This window comes from Odocoileus virginianus, chromosome X (assembly GCF_023699985.2).
Source record: "Odocoileus virginianus isolate 20LAN1187 ecotype Illinois chromosome X, Ovbor_1.2, whole genome shotgun sequence".
NCBI lineage: Eukaryota > Metazoa > Chordata > Mammalia > Artiodactyla > Cervidae > Odocoileus > Odocoileus virginianus.
Window position 1 is genome coordinate 37,927,064 of NC_069708.1, and position 23,162 is coordinate 37,950,225.

General features: G+C 36.6%; 1 protein-coding gene across 2 annotated transcripts in view; it reads left to right on the forward strand.

Moving 5' to 3' along the window:
* The window catches only part of APOOL (apolipoprotein O like), a 114,164-nt gene extending 91,206 nt beyond the window's left edge, over positions 1 to 22,958 (forward strand). For both annotated transcript variants that reach the window (XM_020875481.2, XM_070461963.1), the window contains exons 4-9: positions 1,080 to 1,134; positions 2,756 to 2,854; positions 10,188 to 10,279; positions 11,885 to 11,992; positions 12,176 to 12,287; positions 22,445 to 22,958. In XM_020875481.2, the coding sequence (XP_020731140.2) occupies positions 1,080 to 1,134; positions 2,756 to 2,854; positions 10,188 to 10,279; positions 11,885 to 11,992; positions 12,176 to 12,287; positions 22,445 to 22,533 (555 nt within the window). In that variant the 3' untranslated portion in view covers positions 22,534 to 22,958. The remainder of the gene's footprint in view (positions 1 to 1,079; positions 1,135 to 2,755; positions 2,855 to 10,187; positions 10,280 to 11,884; positions 11,993 to 12,175; positions 12,288 to 22,444) is intronic.
* The last annotated feature ends 204 nt before the right edge of the window (positions 22,959 to 23,162 follow it).

Consider the following 23,162-nt stretch of genomic DNA (forward strand, 5'->3'; position numbering starts at 1 on the left):
ATGAAATTAAAAGACACTTGCTCCTTGGAAGAAAAGCTATGACAAACACTGACAGCATATTAAAAGCAGAGACATTACTTTGCTGACAAGGTCCATATAGTCAAAGCTATGGTTTTTCCAGTAGTCATGTATGGATGTGAGAGTTGGACCATAAAGAAAGCTGAGCGTCGAAGAATTGATGCTTTTGAACTGTGGTGTTGGAGAAGACTCTTGGGAGTCCCTTGGACTGCAAGGAGATCCAACCAGTCCATCCTAAAGGAAATCAGTCCTGAGTATTCATTGGAAGGACTGATGCTAAAGCTGAATCTCCAATACTTTGGCCACCTGATGTGAAGAACTGACTCATTTGAAAAGACCCTGATGCTGGGAAAGATTGAAGGCGGGAGGAGAAGGGGACAACAGAGGATGAGATGGTTGGATGGTGTCTCTGACTCGATGGACATGAGTTTGAGTAAGTTCCAGGAGTTGGTGATGGATGGGGAAGCCTGGCGTGCTGCAGTCCATGGTGTCGCAAAAGTCGGACACAACTGAGCGACTGAACTGAACTGAATGCACACTAAGAAAAAGGGAGATGAAGCACTTTGTTTAGGCTTTTTGTTTTCTCCACAAATCATTAAAGTTGTTGCTGTTGCATCTTTTTTTTCTTCATTTATTTGTATTAGTTGGAGGCTAATTACTTTATGATATTGTAGTGCATATTTATTAATCAGATGTTGCTTCTAAGCTGAAATATAGCTCTCTTCATGCTTTTTAAAAATTCCATTCATTTTTCTACACTGTCATAAAATAAGATGATAAATCTTTGTATTTCTGTAATAACTTTTCTGTGAGCAGCTCTGATGTGTTTTCTAGGCATTACTTTACCCATTTATATGAGGAAAATAGTAACATGTATTATCCATGTTAAATAGATGAAAAATAAGAAGAAAAGCTAAGCTCAAGAAGTGTCCTTATAGATAATAGAGAAGCTAGATTTATTTTGGTGAAATTTCATACACTCTCAGAGATGTGGGCTATTTGATCTAATTATCAATATCTTCGAAAATACAGATGTCCTTTTTCCCCCCCTTTTTACTTAGGGTGTTTATGTCTTTGTGAAAAATGGGATAATGGATACAGTGCAATTTGGAAAAGGTAGGTGAGTGAACCATCTATATTCAGAAATGTTCTACTGTCTTTTTAACTTGCAGTGTTTACATGTGAGAAAACAAACTTGGAGTGTTATCCATTATCATGTTTTACCAACTCAGAAGATACTCCATATAGCAGTTTATGACAATAATAAAGCAATTGTATCCATTATTTATTTAGCAATTGTTATATGCTGAGGCACTGTAATAAGCATTTTACATAATTTATCCATTTTAATTTTGTAGCAAACCTGTGAATGTTGGTATTATACTTACTCCCATTTTATAGATGAGGAATATGTGGTTTAGAAGGGTTAAGTGGATTACCAAGGTCACATAGCTAGTAAGTGGCAACACCTGGGCTCAAACTGTTTTGGTTACAAAACCCATATTGCGTACTCATAAACCATAAACTGAAATATATCTCCATTATTATTAGTTTAAATAAGTACTGTTTGCTGTTAAAATGCATAGTAGTTTGCTACCAATTGCTTGGAAACAGTACTTCAATTAGTCACCCTACAATTGTATTTGACTTGTTAATTTGATAAAGAAGTTTGGCAGCAGATATAGCTCCCTTCTTAGCCTAAGACAGTTGTCAAAATAAATGTGTATGGGGGGTAGGGACAGAAAGATTAGCTAAAGTTTTTAAATGTCACTGATATTGATAACCTGTATATATATCATCATATAATGTGTGTAGAGATTAATTCTAATTAATTCCAAGTTATATGCCTCATCAGCCTTGAGGAATATTAAATAAATGAACTCCATTAAAAAATTAAATAATTATGATAGAAGTGTTTCTGGGGGTTGCATGGAACCAGAAACCATATAAACATATAAAAAAGTCAAGAAATCTGGACCTCTACCCACTCTCCATCTATTTTTTGTCTGTACTCTGATAATCGGTTTTAACTGAGAGTAACAACTATTCTGAGGTTACTGGGGAATAGTGTGACAAGCAAAGTGTGGTAGCTGCATGTTTTACTAGACTCTTATTCAAAGTTCCTTAATAAAGTATCTATTTCAATTCTTTCTGGATCCTACCATTGTTTAAATAGATAAGGCCAGAAGCATTTCCATTATTGTGCATACACAATCAGGAATTTACTTTATAGTAATCCATCTTAAGGTGTGCACTCTAGCATTATGTTTCATTAAAATGTAATAATCACCTCTATTAAGAAAACAAATGCTATAAAATAAGCTGTGGAAGGAAGATTTTTATTTTGTAGCAGGTAACTATTTATTATAACTGGCTTTTTAAGTAGCTGCTCAAATCATTACTTTGTGTAGTTCTTTTTGTTGTTGTTCAGTCGCTAAGCCTTGTCCAGCTGTTTGCAACCCTATGGACTGTAGCCTGCCAGGCTCCTCTGTCCTTCACTATCTCCTGGAGTTTGCTCAAACTCATATCCATTGAGTCAGTGATGCCATTCAACCATCTCATCCCCTTCTCCTTTTGTCTTTGATCTTTCCCAGCATCATGGTCTTTTCTAGTGAGTTGGCTCTCGCGAATGTTTAAATCATCTGCTATTATCTTAGCAAATCTCTTAACTTTTCATCATACTGATATGAATGCCCAATTGTAAATTATTCATATTAATTTTAACTGATTTCTTGAGATGCATATGTATATCTGAAGAATCCACCTCGAGATTTTCTTCCAAAAATTGGAGTGATTACAGTTTCAGGATTGGCAGGCTTCATTTCAGCAAGAAAAGGTAAGGTTAAAATATATATATTCCCTCTTTCAATGCTATTATACTAATTTCTGAATTTTACTGCTACAGGAAAACCTCATATCCCTTATTGAATATTACTAGGATAGGCTAATGTAAAAAAATTTTAGATTCTATAGTACCGTGTGTTTACTTTACTTTCACAAAGACTTTTTTGTGTTTTTAGAAATAGAGTGATTCCAAAAGAAGTCCAATATCATTAGTTATTAGGGAAATGCAAATTAAAACTACAGTTAGTGAGATGTATGATGAGAGTAACATGGAAACTTACAATACCATATGTAAAATAGATAGTCAATGGGAATTTGCTGTATGATTCAGGGATCTCTATAACAATCTAGAAGGGTTCGAGAGGGAGGGAGATGGGAGAGAGGCTCAGGAGGGAGGGGATGTGGGTGGACCTATGACTGATTCTTGTTGATGTTTGACAGAAAACAACAAAATTCTGTAAAGCAATCATCCTTCAATTAAAAAATAAATATATATTTTTAAAAGATACAGTGAGATAACAATATACCTATTAGAATATGTCAAATTAAGAAGAATGCTCATACAAAATGTAGTTGAGAATGCAGAGCAACTGACACTCTTGTACACTTTTGGTGGGAATACAAAACGAGATAGCCATTCTGGAAAATAGCCTGACAGTTTCTCATAAAGTTAAACATGTAATTACTATGAGATCCAGTATTCCCACTCTTGGCTATTTACTCTGGATAACCTGTACACTAATGTTTATAGTTGTTGTTGTTCATTCGCCCAGTCGTGTCTGACTCTTTGCGACCCCATGAGCTGCAGCATGCCAGGCTTCCCTGGTGTATTTATAGTAACTCCATTCATAACCACCGAAAGCTGCAAACAACATAAATGTCTTTCAACAGTGAACTAATCTATGGCACATTCATACAAAGGAATACTACTTAGGAACAAAAGGAATGAACCATTGATATGTAGAACAATATTGATGAATCTGAGTTAAAGAAGCCAGTCTTAAAAAGTTACACAATGTATGATTCCATTCACATTATTCTCAAAAAGGCAAAACTTTAGTGACAAAGAATAAGTCAGTGGTTCACAGGGGTTAGGAGTGGGGGAAAGGTGTGACTACAAAGGGATAACGTAAGATAATTTTTAGGAGTGATAGAGCATACCCTGATTGTAGTCGTGGTTTCATGACTCTGTACATATATTAAAATGGATAGAAACTGAACCTCCACAAAAGTTGAATTTCCTGAATGGTCATTTAAAAATAAAATTTGAAAAATATATAGCTGTTCCTTTTAAAATTGTAATTTATCATTTTGTTTTTCATCTTTTAGACAACATTACTTTTGACAAGATCTTAATAATCTCTTGTTATTAAAAACATTTAAAGAATTTTACATTTGTATAATAATGTATATTAACCACTCAAACTACTTTTCTTTGCTTAGTTGTGAACACCCATATTTGGGGGACTATATTAAGAAATTGAGACAGATACTGATATATCTCAGAAAAAAAATTATTCCCTCTTGGTCTCATCCTGATCAAGGTTGTTGGAACTGACATCAGCTAGTTGGGAATGGAGATTCTGAGGTAGACAACTCACTCACTACTCTCATTCAGCACATGAGGGTTAATATATTTGATTTCTTTTCATCTTTGTACTCTGTATCTCTACCAACTTTGTCCTTCCTTCTCACTATACCACTTCTACAGAGAGAGTCCCCACAGCCACTCCCAGGTTTGATGGTTAGCTCAGAAGACTTAGGGGATTCAACCTATAGTCATATTCATGGCTAAGATTTATTCCATTGAAAGGATGCAAAGTAAAATCAACAAAGGGAAGAGATACATCAGACAAAGCTTAGAGGAAACGAATTACAAGCTTCCAGGAGTTTTCTCCCAGTAGAGTCGTGTAAGTCATGTGTGCGTGCTCAGTCACTTGAGTCATGTCCAACTCTTTGCGACCCTATGGACTGAAGCCCGCCAGGCTCCTTGTATAAGTCATAAGATGCACCTAATTCCTCCACTAATGAATTGTGACAATATTTATGAGATGTTGTCAGTCAGAGAAGCTCATTAGAGACTGAGTGACCAAGGCTATTATTGGAGGCTAGTCATATAAACACTGTTTGTCTGGCATGTTCCAAGATTCCAGACTCCCAGAAGGAAAGTGTCAATAGTTGTTCAGCATAAACCATGTTATTTGTGAGAGTTGGACTATAAAGAAAGCTGAGCACCGAAGAATTGATGCTTTTGAACCATGGTGTTGGTGAAGACTCTTGAGAGTCCCTTGGACTGCAAGGAGACCCAACCAGTCAGCCCTAAAGGAAGTAAGTCCTGAATATTCATCGGAAGGACTGATGCTAAAGCAGAAACTCCAATACTTTGGCCACCTCATGCGAAGAACTGACTCATTTGAAAAGACCCTGATGCTGGGAAAGATTGAAGGTGGAAGGAGAAGGGGACGACAGAGGATGAGATGGTTGGATGGCATCACCGACTCGATGGACATGGGTTTGAGTAAACTCTGGGAGTTGGTGATGGACAGGGAAGCCAGGCGTACTGTGGTCCATGGGGTCATGAAGAGTCAGACACGACTGAGCAACTGAACTGAACTGAACCGAACCATTCTTGTGATTCAGGAAACATTTTCTCTTAGTGTAGTGAACTACTTACCAGTCAGGTTTCCAGGTGCCAGCCAGTCTTGCAAGCATACCTTACTAACAGTAGCAGTCTTGGGCATATGTTAACTCTTTTCTGCACATCATTAAATAACTCTCCTAAACACATGGTGAATTTTGTATTTGCCCATCTTCCATCTCTGGTATGGAAATCTCTCTCAGTAGAAATTACTGTCTACCCTTCTTACTTAAGCCCTTACTAAGCTGGTCAGTTCTCTGGTCATTAGCCATTTTGAGCACCTTCCATTTATCCTCTGTCTCCCAATGCCAGTCATTGTCTCTAAACTAAATTACACGTGGTTAGAACCAGCTGAACCACAGTTCTGAACCAGCCTGGAGTTTGACGTCAGATGCATTATAGTTGGTTTACCCAGCTTTAGTCCTTAAAGTAGCCTTAACCCAAGTATACCTAATCAGATATAAAACCTCTGTAAGTTATAAGAACATTCCAGCATTCTACTATAGCCCATGTATCTATCACAACAGATCTAACACTTTCCTTATAGATAATATTAATGGCTCCTTGTATCATAGTTTTTATTCTAACACTATATGCAACCTTTAATTGCATACATACTATAAATTATTTGTTAGGAAAGACATTGAAAACCAAGATCACCATATGTGATAATAAGACAAAGAATTCAATTTTAAAGGAAACTGGCCAAAGTGTATTATTCAGTTCTCACAATCCACTTGTAAGAGAGACTGTTCCTTAGGTCATCTACAATGACTCCAAAGTGTCAGAGCTAGAATAATCTAATCCAGTTTTTTTTTTTAATTACAGAGCTCAGTTTATAAGTAGGTAGTGAATTAAATATGGTGATTCTCAGGAAGCATTTTATTCAAAATCAAACTAGAGGAGGATAGCAAATAGAAGAGTGTTTTGTACTCCGTATGGATAAATATTGTGAAACTTTCGTTTCAATAGTGTGTGTGTGTGTGTGTGTGTGTGTGTGTGCGCTTGTGTTTGTATGTGAAAGAGAAATAGAAACAGAGATAAGTCAAAATTTGTTCTTCAGTGTGAGTCATGGTCAAAAAAGTATGAAAGATGTTGGTTTAGTGTAATCCTATAATGTTACAGATAGAGGTCTAGAGAAAGGAAATCATTCAATGATTGCATAGTACATATTACATAGCTAGTTAGTGACTATGTCTAGAGTCATTTCCTACTTATAGGAGTAGGGCACTTGAACACAAATGCAATTTATTGTCTTGTAAACTGGCCTTTCATATCAAGTAAAGAGAGGATGAATGTAAATCTTTTAATTTTTAAAATAATAAAGAATATGTGATGTGTGTACATATACACACAGATAGAATGGAATATTATTACTCAGCCATAAAAAAGAATGAAATAATGCCATTTACAGCAACATGGATGGACCTAGAAATTATCATAGTAAGTGAAGTAAGAGAAAGACAGATATCATATGATATCTCTTATATGGGGAATCTAAATGATATAAATGAATTTATTTAAAAAACAGAAATAGAATCATAGACATAGAAAACAAACTTATGGTTATCAAAGGGGATAGTGGGGAGGAGAGAGGGGGGAAATTAGGAGTTTGGGATTAATATATATACACACTACTATATATAAACTAGATAAACAACAATGATATAACAAGGGAACTATATTCAATATATTGTAATAACCAATAATGGAAAAGAATCTGAAAGAGAATATGTGTGTGTGTATGTATATATATATATATATATATATATATATAATTGGATCACTTTGCTATACACCTGAAACTAACACAACATTGTAAATCAAACACACTTCAATTTTTTCCCATAGATATATAGTCATATGAAAAAACAAAACAAATCCAAGCATATGCAATATTCAACACTAAACATTTGGATATTTGATTTGAGAATAGTATACTATTCAATGTTTATCAATAAATAAATGGTTATATTTCAATTTTTAAATGATTTTTAAAAGTATAGCAACCACAAAAAAAGTAAATAACGAATAAAATAAGATGACACATTTAGGAAAACCTGCCACCTTCCAAGTTTAGGAGCAACAGAATTAGAATTTGGCTGAGTCAAGGAAACCTACATTAAGAAAAATTAGGTCAGTAAAATCAAGAACTGATTTTACTGGGCTGGAAGAAGCACAGGCTGGAATCAAGAATGCTGGGAGAAATATCAATAACCTCAGATATGCAGATGACACCACCCTTATGGCAGAAAGTGAAGACAAACTAAAGAGCCTCTTGATGAAAGTGAAAGAGGAGAGTGAAAAAGTTGGCTTAAAGCTTAACATTCAGAAAACTTAAGATCATGGCATCTGGTCCCATTACCTCATGGGAAATAGATGGGGAGACAGTGGAAACAGTGTCAGACTTTATTTTTTTGGACTGCAAAATCACTGCAGATGGTGACTGCAGCCATAAAATTAAAAGATGCTTACTCCTTGGAAGGAAAGTTATGACCAACCTAGATAGCATGTTAAAAAGCAGAGACATTACTTTGCCAACAAAGGTCCATCTAGTCAAGGCTATGGGTTTTCCAGTGGTCATGTATGGATGTGAGAGTTGGACTCTGAAGAAAGCTGAGTGCCGAAAAATTGATGCTTTTGAACTATGGTGTTGGAGAAGACTCTTGAGAGTCCCTTGGACTGCAAGGAGATCCAACCAGTCCATCCTGAAGGAGATCAGTCCTGGACGTTCATTGGAAGGAGTGATGCTGAAGCTGAAGCTCCAATACTTTGGCCACCTCATGCGAAGAGTTGACTCACTGGAAAAGACCCTGATGCTGGAAGGGATTGGGGGTGGGAGGAGAAGGGGACGGCAGAGGATGAGATGGCTGGATGGCATCACCAACTCAATGGGCATGAGTTTGAGTAAACTCCGGGAGTTTGTGATGGACAGGGAGGCCTGCCGTGCTTCGATTCATGGGGTCGCAGTGTAGGACATGACTGAGTGACTGAACTGAACTGAAAATGAAGAACCAAACTGCAGATACTAGGATAATAGTGAACAAGACCTATTTTAATATAATTAGGCCTTCTTTCCCAATATCACCAAAACCAGTCTATATCTAAAGGAAAGTAAAACTAAAGGTTGAAGCACCCTACCTACCCACCTCCCTCAATGCTTAGTCTATTATAGACATGACTGTAGAAGGCCTCATTACTAATAGTCAAAACCAGATAGAGAAATACATCTTGTTTTACCTTCCCTGAACTGTGAAGTTGCCTGCTATATTTTTCTGATATACCAGATAAACTGGTATATTTTACTGATATACCAGATAAACTGTCTCATTTTTTAATTGAGTTGTAAATTCTGTTCCAGAGAATAAAAGTACTTACTATAATTAGAAATCCCATCATCTATAATAATTTCCCAGATCATATTTAAAGTCAAGGGTACCCAGACAAGTATTTAAGATACATACTGTTTTGAACTAACAGTCTGTTTGAACTAAGCTATGACTTAAGAGTAGTGGGTTTCAAACTATTCTGTAGAATCTAGGGTTCCATGAAAGTGTTCAGGGGTGATGTGGGAATTCTGGAAAAGCCATGTAGGTAGGACTTGATAATGAGCCTCACTTCCTCAGGCTAACTAGAGTAACTTCAAGTCTATAGATTTTATATATGAAGTTCCTCAGTCAGTTCAGTTAGTCGCTCAGTAGTGTCTGACTCCTTGTGACCCCATGAATCGCAGCATGCCAGGCCTCCCTATCCAACACAAACTCCTGGAGTTTACTCAAACACATGTCCATTGAGTCAGTGATGCCATCCAGCCATCTCATCCTCTGTCATCCCCTTCTCCTCCTGCCCCCAATCCCTGCCAGCATCAGGGTCTTTTCCAGTGAGTCAACTCTTCGCATGAGATGGCCAAAGTATTGGACTTTCAGCTTCAGCATCAGTCCTTCCAATGAACACCCAGGACTTATCTCATTTAGGATGGACTGGTTGGATCTCCTTGCAGTCCAAGGGACTCTCAAGAGTCTTCTCCAACACCACAGTTCAAAAGCATCAATTCCTAGTGAGGTTCTATTTGGAAGATTTTTTTTTAAGAATTTTGCTACTTTAAACAAAGTTTCAAAATGACTCCTAGATGCTTAATTAAGGCAGTAGTGAAAATGAATGAATTATTACAAGTTACTTGCAATTATTAAATTATTACTTCAATATTCTAAAACAATGACATGAAGGAGTTATGTACCTTTTAAAATCTTTAACTTTATTAGTTGGATCATTTCAGCTTTCTAGAGACTTAGTTAAAAAAAAATATATATATATCTGAAAAGAGTCCATTTCAGTTTAACATGGTGTTACAAACTTGGAAAAGCTGTGGCTACAACTCTGGGTTTCTTAGGACATGAAAAAATACCTAGCTTTTAAAAAGAAGAAAATCATCAACGCCCTTTGTGTAGGTAATTATCAATGTTAGATTGAGAATACTTTTCTTAAATTGAACGTGACAACTAAGGGATATTAATTGAACTGTAATACTTAAGGACATTTTATCTTTCATCTTGACTGGTATTTTTACCTAAAAAATAACAGCATAAATGATGGCTTAAAGCGGAACAAAGAAAACATTTAAGTTATAAAAGCATCAAGTGTCTGGCAGCATCTGTTTGGAGTTTAATAGTTTGTTTGAATGTTACAGGTTCTCGGTTTAAGAGAATTGCTTATCCATTGGGATTGGCCACTTTGGGAGCAACTGTTTGCTACCCTGTTCAATCAGTAATAATTGCAAAGGTAAGCTCTTTTTAAGTGATAGCTTCATTTCAGTATTTGTTTAAATTCTCAGTGTGACAATATTTAAATGTCACACAGTACCTTTAACATTTAATTTTCAGGGAAATATAGTTGGTATTAACTCTGCTGGCAACTCTGTTAGCAAAATCACATTAGCATCTCAGCTTGTTAATGCCATTGTTAATTACATGATTATCACAAATAAATAGGATTAATTTGTTAAAATATAATTCAACAATATAAGTGCTGGTTTGAGGATTAAGCTACAAGTGGCATTTCAGATCAGTGTGTAAAGAAAAGGTGGAATATTCAAGATATGTGTGGAATAATTGACATTTCAGAAAAACACTTCGCCCTTTACCAAATATCATGCAAAGATATTGCAGGTGGAATAAAGATATAATGAGAAAATATAATGCTATAAAATATTAGAAGAGCAGAAAGATATTTTTGTATAATCTTGAGATAGGAAAGGCCTTCTTAAAACACAGCCAGAAGCCATCAAAGAAAAAAAAATAGTGTATTTTACTGCATCAAAGTCATACATTTCTGTGGATCACGGTATACCATATACAAAGTTAAAGGATAAATGAAAAATTGGGAAACTTATTTGCACATATATAACACAGGACATGAGTTTAAGTAAACTCCGGGAGGTGGTGATGGACAGGGAGGCCTGCCGTGCTGCCATTCATGGGGTCGCAAAGAGTCGGACACGACTGAGCAACTGAACTGAACTGAACTGAACTGAACACAGGACTACTTCTATATATCAATAGGAAAACAGTGAATGCCCTTTAAGAAAATGAAGAAAGTATATGAACAAACAGTCCACAAAATAAGAAACATAAATGGCCTAATATATTAAAGATGCTTAACTTCATCAGCAACCAAATAAATCCAAATTTAAAAGATCATTTAGATATTGGTTTTTAGCCTTTCTATTTGACAAAGATTTAAAAGATTCATAAAATTGCTGCTGAGAAATTGAGTTGGAAAATAGTTATATACTCTTGGTAAGAGTGTAAATTGCTACAGTACAGTGCTGAATTTCTGAAGGCAATGTGACAATAGTATCAAAAATTAAAATGTATACCATTTTTAATGATATACCCAAGCAATTACCACAAGGGTATATGATCCCAGTTATTTGTGGAAGGGTGCTAATTACAGCATGGTTATAATTGCCAAAAGAAGAAAAGGATGCCCATCATCAAAGGATTTGTTAAACAAATCATAATGCTCATATGCCCATCAATAGGGGATTTGTTAAATGAATTATGATGTGTTCATTATAGAGTACACACTGCAGCTATTAGAAGCAGATCTTCTGGTATATAAACTGATATGGAAACATCTCTGTGACATGTTGTTAAGCTTTTGAAAAAAACCACACCTCAAAATAATATATATCATGAGGCAAATAATTTTTTGTATAAGATATAGAAAATGAAGCTGTGTGTTATCATGATCTAGAGACTTACAGCTTTACTGTTGATTTTGACCTGGTTTTTCATATAAAATACAAGACATAATTTTCTTTAATATTTGTTATTTTAACTTTTAAAAATTTATGTTATTTGACTCACTTTTTGTTTTAATTAGGTAGCTGGGAAAAAGGCATATGCTACAAGCCAGCAAGTGTACGAAGCTGTTAAGTCACTGTGGACAAAAAACAACAAAAAACTTCCTGAACATAAAGAAAAAACTAAGGTAGAGTTTAAATGGACTAAAAATGTAGACTATTTTGTTTAGGTGGATGTCCTAGACAGAGGTCAAGGATGGAATGAAAAGAGATGAAGGAATATACTACCTTGCATGCTATAATTTTTTAGGATATTTTATTATTTTAGTAAAATAATTTACTTATGAAAGAAAAATCTTTTTGGTAAACAGCTAGGAAGTGCTGATGAAATAGAAACACCTGCAGAAACAACTCACAACCTGAAACATCCAGTGCCTTTGCCAACAGAACTCAGCTCTGAAACAAAGACCAAATCTACATCAGGTTTGTTTGGAATAATTCATTTTTAAAATTATTTTCTTAAATAACTTTATAGTATTATAATTAGTAGTTTGAATTTTTTATGTGTTTTCATAAATGTTTTGCCCTTCTCATATCTGTAGTCGGTGTATCTTTTTAGATTATGAAGTTCTCAATCAGGAGAGGAAAATGTGTCTTTCTGGATTCTTCGAGCTTATAGGCTATAACAATGTGTCACATCTACATAGAAGAAATACCAGTTTTTCATTTCTTGTTCTATCCCCATCTGTCTTTGCTTCCACCTTCAGTTTTGTTTTTTGTTTTTTTTTTACAGGCTGAATATTTACTTTTTATTTATTTTTTTTTATTTTTTTTTATAGGCTAATTACTTTACATCATTACAGTAGTTTTTGTCATACATTGAAATGAATCAGCCATGGATTTACATGTATTCCCCATCCCAGTCCCCCCTCCCACCTCCCTCTCCACCCGATCCCTCTGGGTCTTCCCAGTGCACCAGGCCCGAGCACCTGTCTCATGCACCCAACCTGGGCTGGTGATCTGTTTCACCCTAGATAATATACATGTTTCAATGCTGTTCTCTTGAAACATCCCACCCTCGCCTTCTCCCAGAGTCCACAAGTCTGTTCTATACATCTGAGTCTCTTTTTCTGTTTTGCATATAGGGTTATCATTACCATCTTTCTAAAGTCCATATATATGTGTTAGTATACTGTAATGGTCTTTATCTTTCTGGCTTACTTCGCTCTGTATAATGGGTTCCAGTTTCATCCATCTCATTAGAACTGATTCAAATGAATTCTTTTTAATGGCTGAGTAATATTCCATGGTGTATATGTACCACAGCTTCCTCATCCATTCATCTGCTGATGGGCATCTGGGTTGCTTCCATGTCCTGGCTGTTATAAACAGTGCTGTGATGAACATTGGGGTGCACGTGTCTCTTTCAGATCTGGTTTCCTTGGTGTGTATGCCCAGAAGTGGGATTGCTGGATCATATGGCAGTTCTATTTCCAGTTTTTAAGAAATCTCCACACTGTTCTCCATAGTGGCTGTACTAGTTTGCATTCCCACCAACAGTGTAAGAGGGTTCCCTTTTCTCCACACCCTCTCCAGCATTTATTGCTTGTAGACTTTTTACATCTGTATTCTGGAAACTTTTGCCTGCTTTTCATAGGTAATCTGGTATATGAAAAGCATTCTAAGGAGACATATAGTGGAGGGAGATACTCAGTACTATTCATCCTTATCATATATCATTCAGGGTTGATTATATAGTAGACCCAGAATTGAGATGCATTATTTCCACATTTCATATACAATCCCAAAGGTCCATTATGTGAAAAACAGTAGTGATCATGAGCATAGGTTTTAAGATAGAACGTGAATCTTAATCCTAAATCCAGCATTTACTAGTTCTATTGCCTGGAGCAAGTTATCTAATACCCCAAGCCTCAGTCTCTTCATCTATAAAAGAGAGTCAATAATAATATTTTTTGACATGATTGTTATGAAGATTAAATGAGATATTGCATGTAAAGCAAAAAGTACACTGTCAAGCACATACTAAATTCTCAATGAGTGTTACAATATATCATTATCATTGGCCTAGAGTAATTATTCATTTTGCCAATAAACAAATTTGTCATTGAGCACACTTTGGGAGCACATTACTTAGTAGGGGAGCGCATCCCTGGCCACCACTTCTCACCATACAGAATAGCTTGTGTATATTGTCCAACAATATATTGTGACTCAGAGCATGAGTTTGATTGTCCTCTATCATCCATATACATTTATGGTGACAACTGTTATTTTGGGAATCACAAATTTGGAAATTTGGTGACATGGACTTCTTCAAAATCTGATGAAAGCAGAATGAAATTATATGGATGGATGTCCAGGATATATTATTAAGTAACAAAAACCAAATTGTAGTCTGTATATTTATGTGTGCACATATGCCTGTGTTCTGGAACAATTTGTACTAACCTGTTTAAATTATTGAAAACAGTTATTTCTAGAGGTATGATTGTGGGAGACCTTTGCTTTTTAATTTATCTATATAGTATTTGGATTTTTATAATTAGCATACTTTTTAATAATCAGAAAAAAATATATTCTGTCTCTAAGTAGTCGAAATGAAGATGTTTCATAGAAACTTTTTTCGAGTTGAGAAAATTTTCTTGACAGTGTATACATTCATATACATTAATATACATAATATATTAAAATAATTTAAAAAAAAAAGAATGAAATCTCTCACAGTCTCACAAGATTAATGTCCCTCTCAAATAGAGATTGGCAAACTATGGACTTTGTGCTAAATCTGGCTCACTATTTTTGCACATTCCACAAGCCAAGAACAGTTCCTATGTAATTTAAATAGTTTTTTAAAAATCAGAAGAAAAATGTTTCATGACAAGTGAAAATTGTATGAAATTCAAATTTTAATATCCATAAATAGTTTTATTGCAACACAGCCACACTCATTCATGTATTGTCTGTGGCTGCTTTCACCCTAAAATGGCAGAGTTGAGTGGTTGTGATGGAGACCTATGGTTTATAAAGTTTAAATGTTTACTTTGGTCCTTTGCAAATAAATTTGCTGATTCCTATTTTAGAGGGATGAGGTGTGCCATACATACATGACTCATGTTCCCCTCATGATATTTCCCAGATTATTATATGGGTCATGACACTAAATATCCAAATCAAAATTCTGATAGGCAAAACAAAATTTCCTACAGTCTTTTAGTGTTAGGGAGACAGAAACTCAAGCTGTCAATCAGAAGCTAGAGAGTACCATACCTGAGGAACAGGGTTGATTGACTCTTCTATAAACTGCAACACAGCTCAGTGCCTGATTGTAGTGAGATGATAAGTATCAATATTTTACCCCTCCCCAAGAAAGGAAAAGAGTCCCCAGTCTGGCAGATGATATCATCTGGAGCTTCTACAGTTCTTTTTTACACAGTGTCCACCATACAAATAAAATGTGTGTTAGTCGCTCAGTCTTGTCCAACTCTTCGCAACCCCGTGGACTGTACCCTGCCAGGCTTTTCTATCCATGGGATTCTCCAGGTAAGAATACTGGAGTGGATTGCTATTCCCTTCTCCAGAGGATCTTCCAGACCCAGGGCTCGAACCCTGGTCTCCTGAATTGCAGGCAGATTGTTTACCATTTGAGCTACAGGAAGTTCTACAAATAAAATACTAGTCATGCAAAGAGACAGGAAGATATGACTAAGAAAAGAGAAAAAAAATTACAGCAGACCCACTGGTGATCTAAATATTGAAGTTAGCAGAAAAGCACTTTAAAATAACTATGGCTAATATGTCAAGTGGAAAATATGATGAACAAAATGGATGAAAGGATGGAAAATTTCACAGCCAGTTGGAATCTGAAAAAATCAAGTGGATATTCTAGATGTGAAAAATACAGTACCTGAAATTATGAACCTATTGGATGGGTTTAATAGCAGATTGTATACAAAAAGAGGACAGAAATAATGAACTCAAATATAGGATAAAAAAGACAAACTAAAGCCAGAGAGAAAAAAGAATGGAAAGAATAGATCAATGGGAGAACACACTTTGCAATGATTAATATGTTTAAGTGTTTCAGTTACTGAGACAGCTGAATACTGAATATCATCCTGATTTTATACAAAAGCAACAAAAATAAAATCTCGAATATTCACAACTTCACTCAGCAATTTATTAGTGATCTGTCCTAGTTTTGATAATGAACTTGCTTAAAATATAAATGAGATAAGGCGTGAACTAAATTATCAGTGAACAGGTAACACCTAATGGCTATTTGAGACAATAATTCATTGCTGTTTTATAAACATCTTTATTCTTTACCTGTTTGCTATAACAGCAGCTTTTTTTAAAGTCGACTAAAAAAGCCAAGCATAAATATTTTTTCATTAGAGATTTAAAATATGATAAAGTACAAAGAAAAGCATTATAATGATTAGGGGAATGAGATTCAAGAAGAGTTTTATGACCGCTAATTCTTTGGGAGGATAGAGAGCTTTTTATCAAAAGGGATGAAGAAATTTCTGAGGAAAAATATAATCTTTAATTACTCAGAAAAGCATGAGACAAACCCTTTTTAAAAAGGCAGAAATCAAATGAACTAGGCTAAGTGGTTCTAAGCCAGAGGGATCCACATCACAATTTCTTGAGTTTTTTTTTTTTTTTTCCTAAAATTCACTCTACATAAGAATTATAAATTAGAATTTCCAGAGGTCAGGCCTCCAAGCAGGTGGACTATAGGAAAAGCTCCACAGGGAATTCTGTATGCACATTCCTCTAGTTAATAATGACCAATATAAGCTATGAATAAACAAAAAATCTGAAGCCCTTCAACACATTTTGAGAGATGGGGATCTAAAGGCAACAGAGCCTTTCAAATTTAGGCGAGCTGATTATATGACCAGATTTTGGACAATAATATAAATTAAGAAAGTTAGTAGAAGTGTTAGAAAATTTAGTCAGTTGATGGACATTGTTAAGCAAATCAGACACATTCAGGCTTATATAAAATAAGTATTTGTCAATGCTTATTATAGTATATCTATAGTAAGAGTTGGGCTATAAAGAAAGCTGAGTGCCGAAGAATTGATGCTTTTGAACTGCAGTGTTGGAAAAGACTCTTGAGAGTCCCTTGGACTGCAAGGAGATCCAACCAGTCTATCCTAAAGAAGATCAGTCCTGGGTGTTCATCGGAAGGACTGATGTTGAAGCTGAAACTCCAGTACTTTGGCCACCTGATGCGAGAGCTGACTCATTGGAAAAGACCCTGATGCTGGGGAAGATTGAGGGCAGGAGGAGAAGTGGACGACAGAGGATGAGATGGTTAGATGGCATCACCGACTCAATGGACATGGGTTTGGGTAGACTCCGGGAGCTGGTGATGGACAGGAAGGCCTGGCGTGCTGCGATTCATGGTGTCGCAAAGGGTTGGACACGACTGAGTGACTGAACTGAATCTAAAGTATGTTTATTTGATAAAACTATTTCTTAGTACATTTTTCACTTGTACTGACCAAAAACTTCCACCAGGAAGATGCATTTGTAAAAGGAGCAATCAGAACCACTGTTTCTTAACCTACTTGTACTACAGACCCCATCTCAGAATGTTTTTAAATGCATAAACAAAATACACAGTAATGTATGAGCTTCCCTAATTGTATTAATCAACAATATTTAACAACATATCTGATAAAGGGTATAATTTTGAAGTAGTAGTAAGTATAAATATTTCAAGATATCTGCAACTGCAGTGTGATATGAAAATATCTACATAAGAATATCTATGGTTTCTCTTAGTGACAGAGTCTAAGGTACTGTTAAGCGTATAGTATTGTGGTTTGTTACCTGCATGCATTATTGAAGAAGACATTCATTTTCAGTCAGAGGTTAATGAAAACAAAGACAAATTTCCCCTATCCAAGTTCATAGATCACATGAATTCTGTTCACAGACTCCCCTCCTCCAAAGGGATTCCAGGTTAAAAGTCTATGGAGAACTGTATTCTTGTCATGGGTAGTGATTATTTAAGATCTGGCTGTTTTTAAAATATACTTAGTGGTGAAGTTACATATAGATCTATCCCAGTTTATAAAACAGAAACTATTTCTGAAAAGGTAGCTGTAAAATAAATAAGTGTATATAAATCTATTTCTCACTTTTAACTAGAAACTAAATTCCTCTATGGCAAAAAGGTGTGTCTCTCAAATGTAAAAAAAAAAATCATTTCAAAATGAATCAGAATTTGAAAAATATTCAAAGTAAAAAAAAGTGTGAAAAATATTTTTAGTGTATGTCACAAAATAAATATAAAAATTCTTCTTACCAACTTAACATACACAGGGTATTATATGTACCACTTTGTATCTATTATTCGGTTGAATACTAAAATAATTTTGTGATATTTTGTGACTACTCTAACCCCCCTTTTACAGAAGAGCCAGGATGTTGTGACATTTTGTGACATTTCTGCCTGCTTTAATCCCCACTTTACAGAAAAGCCAGGGTTGTTGTATTGAGAGTCAGACAAAACTGGATTCAATCCTGGCTCCACTACTTATCACCTGGATGACACTGGTCAAGTTTCTTAACCTCTCTACATTAAAATGCCCTTATCTGTAAAACATGGATAATATAAAAATGTCATCTGTATCATGGTGTTATTCTGAGATAATGCATGAAAATAATGTGACATCTTGCCTGGTACACAGTCAGCTTATCAAAATCACCATTGATCCGCACTGCCAAATCCAGGTTCCATTCCCAATCTCTGTCTTATATAATCCATCAGTAACTTCTAACAGAAATGATCACTCCTTCCTCCTTGAAACAGTCTCTTTACTTGGCCTGTGGGATATCACTTATTCTTGGTTCTCTTACTTCACTGACTGGCTGTTTCTTTGCAGTCTTCTCTGTTATATTCTCCTAATACTCTTAACCTCAAAAAGTTGGAGTATCCAAAGGGCTCATTCCTTGGACTTCTTTTCTGATGTTCTGGATGACCTCATATGGTCCCATAGTTTTAGATGCTATTTATAGCCTAGGAACATAAAATTTATAAACCAGCGAGGGTACTCCTGAACTCTAGATTCACATTTCTAACTGCTTACTCAGTATTTCTATTCAGATGTCTAGTTCAGTAAGTTCAGTTCAGTCACTCAGTCGTGTCTAACACTTTGCAACCCCATGAACTGTAGCACACCAGACCTCCCTGTTCGTCACCAATTCCCGGAGTTTACTCAAACTCATGTCCATTGAGTCAGCGCTGCCATCCAGCCATCTCATCCTCTGTTGTCCCCTTCTCCTCCTGCCCCAATCCCTCCCAGCATCAGGGCCTTTTCCAATGAGTCAGTTCTTCACATCAGTTGGCCAAAGTATTGGAGTTTCAGATTCAGCATCAGTCCTTCCGATGAATGTTCAGGACTGATTTCCTTTAGGATGGACTGGTTGGATCTCCTTGCAGTCCAAGGAACTCTCAAGAGTCTTCTCCAACACCACAGTTCAAAAGCATCAATTCTTCAGCACTCAGCATTCTTTATAGTCCAACTCTCATACCAAGGGAACATTTTATGCAAAGATGGATTCAACAAAGGACAGAAATGGCAGGGACATAACAGAAACAGAAGATATTAAGAAGAGGTAGCAAGAATACACAGAACTGTACAAAAAAGATCTTCAGGACCCAGATATCATGATGGTGTGATCACTCACCTAGAGCCAGACATCCTGGAATGTGAAGTCAAGTGGGGCTTAGGAAGCATCACTACAAACAAAGCTAGTGGAGGTGATGGAATTCCAGTTGAGCTATTTCAAATCCTGAAAGGTGATGCTGTGAAAGTGCTTCACTCAATATGCCAGCAAATTTGGAAAACTCAGCAGTGGCCACAGGACTGGAAAAGGTCAGTTTTCACTCCAGTCCCAAAGAAAGGCAATGCCAAAGAATGCTCAAACTACCACACAATTGCACTCATCTCACACGCTAGTAAAGTAATGCTCAAAATTCTCCAAGCCAGGCTTCAGCAATACGTGAACCATGAACTTCCAGATGTTCAAGCTGGTTTTAGAAAGTCAGAGGAACCAGAGATCAAATTGCCAACATCCGCTGGATCATCGAAAAAGCAAGAGAGTTCCAGAAAAACATCTATTTCTGCTTTATTGGCTATGCCAAAGCCTTTGACTGTGTGGATCACAATAAACTGTGGAAAATTCTGAAAGAGATGGGAATACCAGACCACCTGACCTGTCTCTTGAGAAACCTGTATGCAGGTCAGGAAGCAACAGTTAGAACTAGGCATGGAACAACAGCCTGGTTCCAATTAGGAAAAGGAGTATGTCAAGGCTGTATATTGTCACCCTATTTAACTTATATGCAGAGTACATCATGAGAAATGCTGGGCTGGAGGAAGCACAAGCTGGAATCAAGATTGCTGGGAGAAACATCAATAACCTCAGATATGCAGATGACATCACCCTTATGACAGAAAGTGAAGAAGAACTAAAGAGCCTCTTAATGAAAGTGAAAGAGGAGAGTGGAAAAGTTGGCTTAAAGCTTAACATTCAGAAAACTAAGATCATGGCATCTGGTCCCATCACATCATGACAAATAGATGGGGAAGCAGTGGAAACAGTGGCTGACTTTATTTTTGGGGGCTTCAAAATCACTGCAGATGGTGGTTGCAGCCATGAAATTAAAAGAGGCTTACTCCTTGGAAGGATAGTTATGACCAACCTAGACAGCATATTAAAAAGCAGAGACATTACTTTGCCAACAAAGGTCTGTCTAGTCAAGGCTATGGTTTTTCCAGTGGTCTTGTATGGATGTGAGAGTTGGACTATAAAGAAAACTGAGTGCAGAAGAATTGATGCTTTTGAACTGTGGTGTTGGAGAAGACTCTTGAGAGTCCCTTGGACTGCAAGGAGATCCAACCAGTCCATCCTGAAGGAGATCAGTCCTGGGTATTCATTGGAAGGACTGATGCTGAAGCTGAAACTCCAATACTGTGGCCACCTGATGCAAAGAGCTGACTCATTTGAGAAGACCCTGATGCTGGGAAAGATTGTGGGCAGGAGGAGAAGGGGACGACAGAGGATGAGATGGTTGAATGGCATCACTGACTTGATGGACAAGGGTTTGTGTGGACTCCCGGAGTTGGTGATGGACAGGGAGGCCTAGCGTGCTGCGGTTCATGGGGTCGCAAAGAGTCGGACATGACTGAGCGACTGAACTGAACTCACATCCATACATTACTACTGGAAGAACCATAGCTTTGACTAGATGGACCTTTGTTGGTAAAGTAATGTCTCTGCTTTTAATTTGCTCTCTGTGTTGGTCATAGCTTTTCTTCCAAGGAACACGTGTCTTTTAATTTCATGGCTGCAGTTGTTTTGGAGCCCAAGAAAACAAAGTCTATCACTGTTTCCATTGTTTCCCCATCTATTTGCCATGAAGTGATGTCTAGTTAGCAATTCAAATATAGCACACCTTAAACTTAACACTTCATTTACCTTCTCCCAAACATGTTTCTGGGGCTTCCCTGATGGCTCAGTGGTCAAGAACCTGCCTGCCAATGCAAGAGATGGAAGTTCAATTCCTGATCTGGGGAGATGCCCTGGAGAAGGAAATGGTAACCTATTCCAGTATTCTTGCCTGAGAAATTCCATTGACAGAGGAACCTGGTGGGCTACAGTTCATGAGGTTGCAAAGAGTCGGACATGACTGAGCGACTGAATGGCAACAACAACAAAACATGTTTCTATATTTCCCCCATCTCAGTAAATGTCAACTCCATTCTTTTAGTTTCTCAAATTAAAGAGTATCACTCACACAACATACTGAATCCATTTTGGAAATCCTGTCCTTAAGTTATCCAGAATTCAATACCTTTTCACCACCTCCACTGCCCTAATAAAAGCCATTACCAGTTCCCTCCTGGGATACTGCAGTCTTCTCTGCTATAATAGCTTCCTAACTGGTCTCCCTACTTCTATGCTTGTTTCCCTACACTCTCTTCTACACATAACCAAGAGTAACCTTTTAAAAAACACAATATCATGTTACACTTCTGCTCAAAACTGTCCAGTGACTTCTCATCTCTTAGAATAAAAGAGAAAAACTTCTCATGACCTTGTGTGGCCTAGCATTCCACTGTTTTCTGATCATGACTTCTATCACTCTCATTGTATCCACCATCAGCACATCTTGCTAACTCTGTTCCAGCCATATTGGCCATTTTATGGCTCCTCAGACATACCTAAGGCATGTTACACTTGCAACCTGCTCTTCCAGTAAGGCATTTCCCTCAAATAGCTACAGGGCTCATACCTGCACCTCCTTCGGTTCTCTGCTCAAATATGGAAGGCTTTCTTTCCCTGACCACCCTGTTTAAAATTGCAGATCACCCAATCTCTCCATATGTCTCTCCACTCTATTTTATTTTTCTGCATACCACCATCTGACATACCGTTTACTTAACTTATTGTCTCTTTCACCCAACTTGAATGTTAGGTCCATGTTGGTAGAGATTTTTATCTGTTTTGCTCATTGATGTGTTCCCCACATTAACAAGAAGTTTGCTAAATGAATGATTAATTTTTTTTTCATTTTAATACTTTATCAGGTGCTACACAGTTTATGCCTGACCCCAAGCTCATGGATCACGGGCAGTCCCATCCAGAAGATATAGATATGTACAGCACTAGAAGCTGAAATAGTCTGCATAGAGAACTACAAGATGTGTGAAGTTTCAAATAATGGTGAAAAAGATGGTGTAATGGGTAACTGATGCATTGGGTATAAATTAAACCAAGTTTTCCCCTTACATCTTCTAATGTGCAGTTTGACAAATCACATAAGTGACTAAAACACAAACTGAATACAATCCAAACAACATTAAATGATCAATGAGGAGGCAGAGGTAGAAGTATTAGGATGAATTTGGTGACTTTAAGTGTGTTTATTAAAAAAAAATATGTGTGTATATATAAATATATATACATATGCACATATATATTTGCTGTAGCTTTTCTGAATTAATATCAGCTAAATTAGAATGGTGTGTGGAAGGATGTGTTCCCTCCCCCATTTGTTTTGCATTTCCCAGAGATGTAATAAAATATACATATTTTATGAAATGGGCTTGGCTTTGTCTCTTTCTTTAATTAATGCTAACTCTTCTTAGATGTCCAAAAATTAGTCTGTTTGAGAGGACTATGTGCTACATGGGACCCCTCAATGCTGCTTAGCATTCCTTCTACTGATTCCTGGGTAGTTTCCTATTCTGGTCTCCAGGAGAGGTTTTACAGACCTCTTATTCTGAAGTCTCCTATACCAGCCAA